Source organism: Branchiostoma belcheri, unplaced genomic scaffold, assembly GCF_001625305.1.
Source record: "Branchiostoma belcheri isolate BF01 breed outbred unplaced genomic scaffold, Haploidv18h27 scaffold206, whole genome shotgun sequence".
Classification (NCBI taxonomy): Eukaryota; Metazoa; Chordata; class Leptocardii; order Amphioxiformes; family Branchiostomatidae; genus Branchiostoma; species Branchiostoma belcheri.
Window position 1 is genome coordinate 317,139 of NW_017803558.1, and position 12,300 is coordinate 329,438.

Genomic DNA, 12,300 nt, shown 5'->3' on the forward strand with positions numbered 1-12,300 from the left:
GGATGCACAGGTGGTTGTGTGCGGTAAAAATGACGAGATGGTTTAAATGTCTTGAGGTTTAATGTCACATTTCTCATAGTCTGGAGCAAAATAACTCTTACATTTAGATCTTACGTGGCTGAAAAGTGCAAGAGTGGAGTTTTTTTCGAGCATTACTTCCGGGTATTCTTCCGCGTCGACAGTGATGCGCCTGTTTGGCGCATGTTTACCTTCGCCATGTTTTCAGTTAGCGTTTGTCTGTCTTTGATTGTGAACAGCATAACTCAAGAAGCTTTTAATGCATTGTCATGAAACTTGGTGGGCAGATCTTGATGAGACCTAGAAATGATTAGATGTTGGGCCCCTGGCGGCTTTCGTTGGCACTGCAGCAGAACTTACGGTTTGGATATCTCAATATCTGGACATGCTAGGGTCACGAATTGTGGATGATAGATAGCTCTTGGACTAGGGAACAAGTGATATGAGTTTGGCCCCCCTAGCAGCCAAACGGAATTTCTGCTGCAGTACCAAGTTCAGACACCAGGAGGCCCAAATTCTACCCTGACCTTTGCCTTCCTATGACCTACCCACATTCCAAATATCATCACAGTCCATAAATGACTTCTTAAGTTATGATGACCAGAAGTAACTTTATGCGGAAAAACAGACGCACACTATCTCTCTCGTATCCCCTACTTCATACACCTGTTTAAAGAGTGATTAGCCAATGTAAATGTCTTCACAGTACGACACAATGTTGCTATATGCACTAATTCTGACTAGCTTTTCTAGAACATGAAACTGTTTTATGAATTTTAAGATATAATTGATAATGTTTGTATTACTGTGCATGCGAATTTTAAAAACTACTTGTGAATTTAACAAAAATTCATACTAATTATAATAAGAGACCTAACACAAGAATTCGTTGATTTCATACCTCCATGAAATATATATGAGTTTTTGTAAATGTTTTTTTGTCTCATTGACTATGGATATAAGATCGTAATTACCATAATCTAGTTTAATTAAAATTACGATATTTTGCGCGTAAAATTCCTCTTCTTTGTCAAAACTTAATTTCAACATGTCCTCATGAATTATGCAAATGACCTCTACGTTAACATAATATATGCAAAGTGATGTTAACCTTTAAGTAACTTACACATATCGTTACAAGGTAAAAAAACAACTTCCCATCATTCACCAATAAGGAATCACAGAATTTTTTTACATTGATTATGCAAATTAAGTCTTCATTTGCATGATTTGCATTTAAATATGCCGTTACATCTCTCTCTCAGCTACCTACATACCAAAAATGATGAAAATACGTTGTTCCTGTCTGGACTTATCGACTTTCAAATATTTTGCCAGAAAGTGCCCTGCAGTTCCAGAACAAGCTGCTAGGGGGACCAAATCTACACAACTTATTCCAGACAGGAAAAGCTATCTGTCACCAAAAAGTCAAGACCATAGCTTGTTCAGGACAAAAGACACAAAAACCGGACGTTCTGTTGCAGTACCAAGTTCATCCACCGGGAGGCCCATATTTGTATCATCTCAATCCATAAAGGTGTTCTGAAGTTATGCTGACCACAAAGTTGCAGAAACACAGACAGATACACAGACACACACACATACACGTCAAAAATAATACCTCCATTTTTTAATGGATGTAACAATATCTACATAAAGGTGGACCTTTTGTGTTGGTTGGTTTGTGAACAGGATAACTCGAGATGCTGTGGAGGGATGTTCATGACTTTTAGTAGGACTGTTGAGGAGAGGAAGGTCAAGTTGGAGAAAATAGGGATGTAATAAAAGGCAGTACTGTCTCAGGTGCTGCCAGGAGTGAGCTGTCTCCTGTCGCCTTCTCCTTAAGCTTCGGTCACAACCCGCCGTACGTGCTTCTGCGTGCTGTCTACGTGCAAAAACGTGGGCAAACGCAGGGCATCCGTGCGTGGTGAGTACGGAATCCTACGGATTTGGGAGCACGCAGACACGCCGTAGAACTTTAAGTGCATGTAAAACTTTTTCTGCGTGCGGTCTACGGATTCACCACCCGTGCGTGCGAGTACGGGCGACGCGCGTGCCCCGTACGTACCGTACGAAAGGCGCACGTATGAGTATGACCTCCTTACGGTAAAGTTGCAATCGCACAGAGATCGTACGTTGTAAGCACGTACAACTCACTTACCACTTGCGCAACGTACGATGTACGCAACCGCTCACGGCCAGACGTGGCTTGCAGACCACACTCTTACACCTTGCGAAACCGTGCGAGTGACGTGCGTGTGACATGCGTCGATGCCACTCCTTCCCCACGTTTTCAGAAAAAACGTAGCAGATGTAGCCTCCCAAAAAACGTACGGAAAAAAAGCACGCACGGCGGGTTGTGACCGAGGCTTTACGGAGTCCTACTGGTTATCGCCAGGCCGTGTTGCGCATGACGGAAATGAAGCCAAAATAACGTTTGTGGAAATGACTCAGGCGAAACGGAGACACACCATATTTTCTACTTCCCGCCGATACCGATAATAAGATTTCGGTAATGACGTGTTTGTCCATGGCTAGACGTTGCTGACATATACGTGCAGTTGTAAGTACGACATCTTTGAATTCATCAGACTTTCTATCTGGAATGTATAGTTTGCTGCAGTTTCCTTGTATAGATTAATGACAAGCATTAACAAAAACAATATTATAATGTAAATGATTATTTCATGAAATGAATACGTGTATTCTTAATGGTATGGTGTAGATCATGTCCCTTTGTCAGTATTCTGTGGAAAAATTATAAAGATAATCACTATTGACCGGATCCTTCATAGTTAAAGGTAAACAACACTGACAATTAACTGGGTCCTGTGTAGTGGTGAATATAATTTGGGGGTTATCCTACAGCGGCATACAAATATAGCATTTTATGGCAGGTTATGGAGGACAATTGTACCTTCGAGTGACCATCTACTTCCATGAGTAACTTCAGTGGATTGTGCTCGGTAAATAAAATCAGATGTTGAGTTCTGCACGATAATTTTAGCCCTGAGAAGCCGGAGACATGATGGAATGACATTGGCTGGATCCACACTGACAAGTAACAGCCGTCGCGAAGTGTTGGAAGGCCGAGAATTCCACCGCGACATGTCCGCCATCTGTGCCAGTATACGTCATCATCTGAACTTCAGAATTGAGAAGTCTTGGATGTCCATAGGGCCTGGGATGATATCATAGCCCCTTAATTACCAATTGTACGAAAGTGTAATAGAAAATAATAAATTGATTAATATTAAGAGTCTGCCTGGTTGGCGTCATTCAAGGGGACAGGTCATGCCTGCACAAATCTGTCAGCTCTTTAAACATCACCTCGGTGCTGGCACGGATGTGCTCTTCTGAAATGTTTCAAGTTTCTGGCGAAGCACTGACAGAAGCTCTGGCTAACATTTTCAGTTTCTTAGTCTAAGTTGTAGACAACTGATAGAAAGACTTAAAATCTTAGTTTGAAGAGCTTGTTGCAACGTTGAGGGAGATCCCGGTCTTGGCATCTGGTGTTGTGAACGTTATTTGATCGAGGATGAAGGTTTGAAAGGATTTGTGTAGAAGAGCTGCATGATGTTTCATGCTCTGCCAGTGTTTGTTTAGCCGGCTCTCAATATCGGTTTACTCCCCGTGCCCGAATTAACTGGCCTTTTGACGTATTGCGTGACCCAACATATTCAGTAATATAAGGCCCAACGTTATGATTGTAATAAAGATGAGTCATACCTGACAAGAACCTGAAACTTCTGTATTTTTCGAGGTCAAACATTTGCGGAGCTGTCAACGAAACGGCCTTCCGTACGACTTACGATTTTCAGATCATTGTAAAGTACTGCTTGCATATTTGATATATCACATACAGGAGGTCGTACTTTGTTTTGTCCAACAGTACGTTTCTGTCAACATAATACATTATATACATGTATGGCGGATGGGTTGTTACATTGTGCTGTCGGCATCCCGATCGACTAGACGTTCTCCACTCATGGTAGCTAGGACAATGTAACTGTTTATAAATCTCCTTAGTTGTTAACTTGTTATACCTTTTGCTATTGCTCCAGTGATATACGTCTATAACATTATACCATTAACCATACCCAACATCATTTTACCATTGACCATAGCCAACATTTTATCCATTTAGACACTAGTTCTGTATTTGTTGTTGGTCAGACACAAACTGGATAAGAACCTGGTCTGTTTGATCATTGCACGCACAGATTTCGATTTGTTTTTCCAAATTTTTGCTTTCGTCAGAAAGGTATGTAATCGTTTTGTTGGAGCAGCTGTGGCGTGTCCCCGTATTAATGTCAACGTCACAGCTCGATTATTTGTGGACGGATTTTTCTTATTTTCGGCATGTGGGTAGCTGTTGTGAAAATGTAGTTCAAGGCCAAAAGGGTTCACCAATCGTACTGCAGCGGAGTTTTTGTGCAATTGTCGGATATGCAGGATAACTCGGAAATTTGTGAATGGATCTTAATGATATTTGGTAGGTGAGCAGCGGTTATAGAAACAAAGTTCAAATTCGAATATTGTTATCCTATCATGTTCCTACATTGCTGCAGAGAGCTGTGTTTTTTTGTTTTTGCGTACAAATGTACAACATAACTCGAGAAAATGCGGATGGTTGTTAATGATATTTAGTGGTTAGGTAGGGACAGGAAAGACGCCGGTCAAGTTTTATAATGGGCCTCATAGCGGCTGTTTTAGGTATTTCAGCGGAGCTTCAAAGTTTGAGGTATAATTTTCCTGAAATGTTAGGTTCATGATATGTAAGTAGTCAAAAGCTGGTGGGACTGGGATTATGTGGTGTATTTTTGACCTCCTAGCAGCTTCGTTGGAACTGTAGTGATCGTTTTTGTTGTTTCAGAGTTTGAGCGCAAATAACTGGATTGTTTTTTGAATTGGTGGATGGTTTTTCATTACTTTTGGTAGGTAGGTGCCTCAGGTGAAGATAAACATAATGAGATGCATATTATGCAAATCAGGATATACTGTACATAACAATGAGGTAAACATATTCCGTGATGGGCTTAATGACAACATGTCCAAGACTCTGGGACACATCTGGCACTGGAATGTATTATGCAACGTGACCTGGCGCGTTGAAAACAATAGCTGGTTTCTTTTAATAAATAATAATTGTTTATTGATTGATCGATGAGTACAATCGCTAGCACATGGCAGCGCAACTAAAAAAGTAGCTCTGAATTGCATGCTAGTGTTTAAAAACAGAGAGACAAATATTGCACAGTTACAAGTAACAAACTTTAGACAACTAAACAAGTGAGTATTTCACAGTTAACATATAGGCAACTAAAAAAGTGCGTAAATTGAACTTAACAATATTCACAATATCAACCAATAAGTAATCAATATCATCAGTGTAAAAAATAATAATTTGGTTGCGATTATACAGATATCCAGATGAAGAAAATTGCATATTCATATACAAGTATATTTGCACCATTTATATTCTTCCCACATCAACAATATAGAACAAAATATCTACACCTGACAAAAGCAGGCATGTGTTCCACGAACTCTAGTTCTGTTTGCAACATGAATGAGGTATGTTGTTATGAAAAACTTAAACTTTTCTCCAACTCAAAATTTGACTCACCAGAAATTTTCGACCGAATCACTCAGTCTTCCTCAGCTATCTGACCCAAATGCTGTGGACACGTGATTTTTCCCACGTGTGACGTCAGCAAAGGGTCAAAGGTTGTCTGAAGTCGATATCGCCCCCCGTCCCGGTTGAGCGATGGTTGAAGTGCCCTGATGTATATGGCCTCTTTTATGCCTCTCTTGAAGTAATCCTGTTCGGTATCCAAGATTCTGACCCCCTCCAAATCCACTGTGTGTCCCGGTGATTCTATGTGGATGTGCTGTGACACCTCAGATGCAACAGAACTGGGTCGTCTATGTTCTAGAAACCTGGTTTTTAGTGAGCGCTCAGTTTCCCCGATATAAGTTTCCCGACAGGGGCCTCTGTTAGTGTTTCCCTGACAACTTATGTGGTAGATAACCCCACATTTGTCTTCCTTGGGAGTTTTGTCCTTAGGTGCCACAAGGAGTTGTCTTAACGTACGATGAGGTCTGAAACAGGTACTCACTCCGTGTGCAGCAAAGATTCTACGTAGGGCCTCAGACCTCATCGTACGTTAAGACAACTCCTTGTGGCACCTAAGGACAAAACTCCCAAGGAAGACAAATGTGGGGTTATCTACCACATAAGTTGTCAGGGAAACACTAACAGAGGCCCCTGTCGGGAAACTTATATCGGGGAAACTGAGCGCTCACTAAAAACCAGGTTTCTAGAACATAGACGACCCAGTTCTGTCACAGCACATCCACATAGAATCACCGGGACACACAGTGGATTTGGAGGGGGTCAGAATCTTGGATACCGAACAGGATTACTTCAAGAGAGGCATAAAAGAGGCCATATACATCAGGGCACTTCAACCATCGCTCAACCGGGACGGGGGGCGATATCGACTTCAGACAACCTTTGACCCTTTGCTGACGTCACACGTGGGAAAAATCACGTGTCCACAGCATTTGGGTCAGATAGCTGAGGAAGACTGAGTGATTCGGTCGAAAATTTCTGGTGAGTCAAATTTTGAGTTGGAGAAAAGTTTAAGTTTTTCATAATGTAATTTACCAACTCAGATGAACTTTCATGCTGAGGTATGTTGTTGTCATATGCACTTCTTTATTCCTGTTTTACAGGTTAGCGGCAGCGTCATCTTCTGATTGGCAGATTGTGACATACATGTAGGGTGTTCATCATGGTGAAAACTGGTCACTACAGTCAGCACTACGTGTCGGTCCTGCTGCTCGTCATCCTGTGTTCTTCCTGCACTTCCGCTGGACCGCAGGATCCTCAGGAAGGTGCCGGGAAATCAAATATTTTTCTAAGTATTTTGACCACGCTGACTAACCTGGGGACGCGTGGTGGAGAACTACCGAGTCACAACATCCAACTCCGCTCTACAGCCGCTATTGCCAACTTCAGCTCAAGTGCGGTGAGCTCTGTAAGTACACGATTTACTTCTCATCCATTTCGTGCATGTCTTGTTTCTCCTCACCAGTGTATCATTGGTCCATGTTGAAATGGTAACAAAAAATGGCCAATAACAACACTGCGTCAAAATACAGGCATCGTTCACTGCACACGACCTAAACGTGTTCAGTGATTCGTTGATTTGCACGATTCTGAAACGTTATATATTCAAATGCAGCAACTCTTAAAATGCAGAAATTGGCAAAAACATAAAAGAATGTTTTGTTATTAGAAAAAAATGCCGAAACTGATGATTAGCCCTACTTGACAGTATTATCTCTAGATGTTTAATACCCTTTTCTTTATGAACTTTGTTCAGTAGTCGTTTCCATTCGTTGTACCTATGTCGTGCAATAAACTTCTACTACATTTCAACGGTCACAACAAGTCATGCATCGCCCAGAGGTATTTGGAAGATACACGGAAGATCAGTTAGACGAGCTTGTGATGTTTTTTTATACAAACAGCTGGATGACTCTTGCGACTCATAGTGCATTTGATATCCGAATTAAAATCCAGTTATTGACCCCGGGGGAGGAGACATCCTTCCGCGGAAGGGTTTTGTGAGAGATTTAGATTTTCATGTTCGCAGCTGTTTCTCGCGTTTGGGTGGACGGATTCTTTTGGGACTCGGTATATGTTTTGCTATTGGGCTAGATGATGCACGTTCTTTTGTTTTTATTGTATATGTGTTTTCGGGCGGGAAAATGGTGCCTTTTGGTGACCCTAAAACACCCCTTTGAGCGTGAAAATGGTCGCAACCGTTGACCTTTGGTGTGTTTAAAGTATTACAAGTCTCGTCCACTTTTATGACCTTTAGCACAGAGGGGTGTCCGGTCTCAATACATTCTTTGTTTAAAAATATGCACCAAAACGCTGTTTTCAGGGCTGCATAGCCAGATTCAGTGAAAATATGCACAATTCAAAGAACCGTTGGTTAAAATGTATATTTCTTTGCGGATTTATATTTCGTACATGTTATAAACTGCAGATGAAAATGTTGACCTGTGTTAACACAACTTGGAACGCTAAATCTAACACAAAATTTAACACCATCAACTATTTAACAAACAACATATAAGAATATACAATAAAAAGCCCGGAGGTATGAAATCTCAGATTTTACTTGTTAATGGTGTAAGCGTATCAAAGTCCAATCACATCTGTTCTACATTCTTGTGTATTTCTGCCTAAGGAATCCTCAACAACAGTGCTGCTGACGTGGAACATCGTACGGAATGTAACGTTCACTGGGTTCTACTTGGAGTACGAGATGCTGGACAAACAAGACTACATCAAGGTCCGGCACCGCGACATCGAGGACCGGACAGCGCGCTGGTACAAGCTGGACTACCTGCAGGCTGAATCAAGGTTTAGTGTTCAGCAGTTCAGTACGGAGATTATTATAAAAGCATACTACACAATGGCATTCAAGGGGCGCCAGATTACAGTCGCTAAACATATGCGGGCATTTATAAATACAGATGTGTGTTTTTATCATTTTAATGATCATCAATTTCATGAAAACAATAATTTGTGTTTTCCTATATTTTATATAAGTGTACAATGGACTCGTTTGGACTCGTTTGAACGAGTGCATAGAACACAGAATTGTTGTAACTACCTTTAAAACCGGATTAGACGTTTGCTCGTATCCGTGCATTCTGGGCACGAAAGTCTTTCATCGGTTTTATCATTCCCACTTGCAGGTACAGAGTGTGCCTGTTCTTGAAGAATAAGAAAGCCATCCTCGGCCGTCAGCAGCGATGCCTTATAGTGAACACTACCGACGATGCCAGCGGTCAGGTCTGGCTGTATGTCATCATTGCCCTGGCGGTGGCCCTGGTCATCTGCCTGTTCTTTGCCTCCATCTACTTCCGATGGGACAAGCACGTGGTCCAGGGGGGAATCAGAGATATGATGAGGCGCAGGCGTGAGAAGAGGGCGCGACTAAAACAGAGAGGGGCGCTCGGTGACAGCTCGATGCACCGCCACTCTCGCCTGGGCTTGGCCGGCACCCCGCAGCCGTCTCCCCGCCAGTCTCCCCGCCCGGCTCCCGTGGCGAAAAAGACTGCTCAAATACCCTGAATCCATCATGCCTAACACTAGAACACACGGCAAAAGGAACACGGCCGAAACCGAATCTGACAAACTTACTCCAGCACCCTCCTGCACCACTCGGCAAAACTGTCTAGTTCCATCACTTAAAGACTGTTGAACAAGGGGAAATGATATGTTGCAAATAGGCTGCCCAAATCAACCACACTCGATTGTCTGTGTTAGTTGTTTTAATACTACATAATATTTGAAGGCTTGTGTGGAATTGAGTTGTATGTATTTTAAATTGGTGTAAGTGAAAAGTTTAACATTGATAAACCATTCATTCATACCATTCATTAATCATGCAAAGTAGTGAGCCTTTCCAGAAGTCTCTATTGTATTTACTAGAACGGTAGCAGAAAATACATGCCTGGTGGAACGTAGCCATTAATTTGATGGACAATTCTTCGACAATTATGATAATTAAGTCCCGCTTTTGTTGTGTTTTTATTGTATGTTGTAAACACAGTATAAACATGTAGTTGCTTCAGTGTGTACCCCACTTTAAATGGGTTTGAAGGTAACTAAGGCCACACTAATTTAATATGTTGTTTCTCGGATTCGCCTCTGCTTCTGAATCAACTAAAATGCTGATATTTTGGCCCCAAAAGTTGAGGAAAGTCCTTTTCTTCCTAGCTGTTCCATTTTTTCCATCTATCAATGCAGTTTAAAATTCATTGCTTAGATATTAATCCAGCCTTTCGCGTTGACTTCATGGCTCCTATCATAGCATTTTGGACTATCATAGGATGCCTAGACCTGTTTTTATTTTTATTTTTTTTTGCCCTGTCACTTCATATTTTTGTGTGAAAAAATCCGAGAACCAACAAATTGGTGTGGCCTAAGCATACGGATAGGTAATAATTAATATCAGTTGGAGAGTTTACGTGGAAGGGTACTCCTGGAGGACTTAAGAATAATAGGAATGAAATTTCCTTTCGGAATATCGCGGTGCATGTTGTCTGCTGAGAACATAGTGGTGAAGAGGTGAGCTCTCAACCTCCAAAAAAAGGACTAACGGCACATATGATAAAATGTTTGCAATATCAATTGTCCTAGTCTGTCTTACAAAGAAAACTTGTTTAGATAGGTTTATTATTAGCAAACATTTATTATTAGGAAACAAAAGTCTTCTATCTACGCGTTGACAATGAAGAACTCAGCTCTGCTGTTTCTTAAGATGTTACAATTGTGAAATAGACAGACCTTGATTTGAGGTTAAGTTTTCAATCATATATTATCATAATTAATTGCTTGTGTAAAATGGAGATGTACTTCAGACATCCATTCTCTTTTGTTCTATTTTACGCGTAGCCAAACAATCAACACCGCAGGTCAATAGCGTATCGCCACATCAACAGTGATTTCTATGCATTTGACAACGCAATTGTTTATAGAAAGTTTATTGCAAATTCTTGCCCGAGGGCTAATCGCAGTTACAAACAAAATAAGAAAGAAAATACAGTGGCATGTGAGACTATATCTACGTCTAGCATTATGCTATATTCTACAACATACATACATGGTACTAGTTTTATATGTCACATGATTGGAGCTGTGGCGTGTCCCAGGACTGATTGGAATCTGAGTCTCTCCTAGAGCAGGTTGGACTCGGGATCTGTCCTAGGAAAATCTGCGATTCTACTAGAACATAGCGGATCACATGCCCAATCTGTCAAACGAGAATTCTACTACTAAGGGCAAATGAGAATTCTATTACGACAATATCCTATTCTACTACGCGTATATACCTCCGGGAACGAGGACGCTAACAGTCATCTTCGACGACGAAGGACTACGTATAAGAGACGCGTATATATATGAGAAATTTAGATTAAAATGTTTAGGAAAATACTGAATCATTTCACAACATTTTAAATGATCTTAGCATATAGATCCATGAACGTGGAAGCCATCCTATATTCAAATCACGTGAATGAATAACATGACTATGAAGCTCTTTTGTTTTCATTGAGCAGAGGATTTTCTTATTGATTATGCAAATAGCATCATAATCTACAGTAATGTATGCTGATAATCTACAGTAATGTATGCTGATGTGGGGTTTAAGTCGGAGTGCTAACCTCCTAGCGGTATTCCCCGGGCAACGGCTGCTGCAATGACCCTGGGTTGCGATACCACCGGGGGCGTGGCGGGGAGCCAACAGGTCTACCTGCGGCTCTCTCGCCGCCCCCGGCAGGTTCAACCATGGTGGGACGGTTCCCAGGCGAGCTCCAACTGGCTAATAGCACCCGCAACTCTCCAGCTCCTCCTTGGAGCAAGCGCTTGGGTGCCAGCGCAGCGGTTGATGAAAATTCTCCCGCAGACACCCTGCAACCTCCCGGCAAGCCAGTCGTCTCGGTTCTCCCTGCCACTGGAGTCCTTGCCGGGGCGGCCAAGATAGTGGATTGGGTTTGTGCGCCCCCTCTCCACTTAAAACTTACTCAGCACATGCTTCACTTCTATATATGTGTATCTATGTGCATGTCAGCTTACTTAACTCAACTTACCCTGACTTGACTTACTATACAAGTCCCACGGCGATGGGGTCGGTACGACGGGAGCAGGTGAGGATGCCACTGGAAGCTCCTAGTTCCTACCCTGCACGTGTGGCGGCTTCGGTGCTGATGGTCGCTGGAAGGCTGACTAGGAGCGACAGTCTCTAGAGGCAGCGCCCGAAGCGTCTGGGCAGCCCTTTTTAGGGATCGCACTGCCCACCCCAGCAAAGGGGAAGGGCCTAGAAAAGGTGGCCTAATCATTGCTCGCTCCACAACAAACCACGAGCGGGGAACCGCACCCGCTGTGGCGTCCCTTACACGCGGTCAAAACAATGTAAAGAAAACGGACTTGACTCTAGCAAGTTGGAACGTTCGAACCCTACTTGACTCAGACCAATCAGACAGTCCTGAGAGACGCACCGCACTGATTGCAGCCGAGCTAGGACGGTACAACATAGACATAGCAGCACTCTCTGAGACACGCCTAGCGTCTGAGGCTCCCTGGTAGAGGAAGGCGAAGGGTACACCTTCTTCTGGAAAGGTCTCCCAGAAAGGTGAAAGAAGGTTGTACGGAGTGGGCTTTGCAGTGAGAACAGAGATCCTGCAAAC

The 12,300-nt window shown here is 42.4% G+C and overlaps 2 protein-coding genes across 5 annotated transcripts in view; one reads left to right on the plus strand and one right to left on the minus strand.

Annotated features, from left to right (window-relative positions):
- LOC109469527 (caspase-2-like) overlaps positions 1–124 on the minus strand; it is a 12,076-nt gene extending 11,952 nt beyond the window's left edge. For 2 of the 3 annotated variants that reach the window (XM_019768054.1, XM_019768056.1), the window contains exon 1: positions 1–123. This exon is cut by the window's left edge. The gene's annotated coding sequence lies outside the window, so the exon portion shown is untranslated. The other variant, XM_019768055.1, reaches the window with a different exon arrangement.
- A 2,325-nt stretch (positions 125–2,449) lies between these two features.
- LOC109469530 lies at positions 2,450–11,223 on the plus strand. Of its 2 annotated transcripts, none has more exons than XM_019768059.1 (4): positions 2,450–2,581; positions 6,760–7,064; positions 8,289–8,464; positions 8,803–11,223. In XM_019768059.1, the coding sequence occupies exons 2-4, from the start codon at positions 6,819–6,821 to the stop codon at positions 9,179–9,181; spliced, it is 801 nt and encodes a 266-aa protein (XP_019623618.1). In that variant the 5' UTR covers positions 2,450–2,581; positions 6,760–6,818; the 3' UTR covers positions 9,182–11,223. The 2 variants fall into 2 exon arrangements, with proteins under 2 accessions (XP_019623618.1, XP_019623619.1); XM_019768060.1 differs by lacking the exon at positions 2,450–2,581 and adding an exon at positions 6,620–6,637.
- The last annotated feature ends 1,077 nt before the right edge of the window (positions 11,224–12,300 follow it).

Coding starts and splice junctions, on each gene's coding strand:
- LOC109469530 (XM_019768059.1), top strand. CDS start 6,819: ATGGTGAAAACTGGTCACTACAGTCAGCACTACGTGTCGGTCCTGCTG. Junction 7,065..8,288: donor GCTCAAGTGCGGTGAGCTCT/GTAAGTACACGA, acceptor TTTCTGCCTAAG/GAATCCTCAACAACAGTGCT. Junction 8,465..8,802: donor TACCTGCAGGCTGAATCAAG/GTTTAGTGTTCA, acceptor TCCCACTTGCAG/GTACAGAGTGTGCCTGTTCT.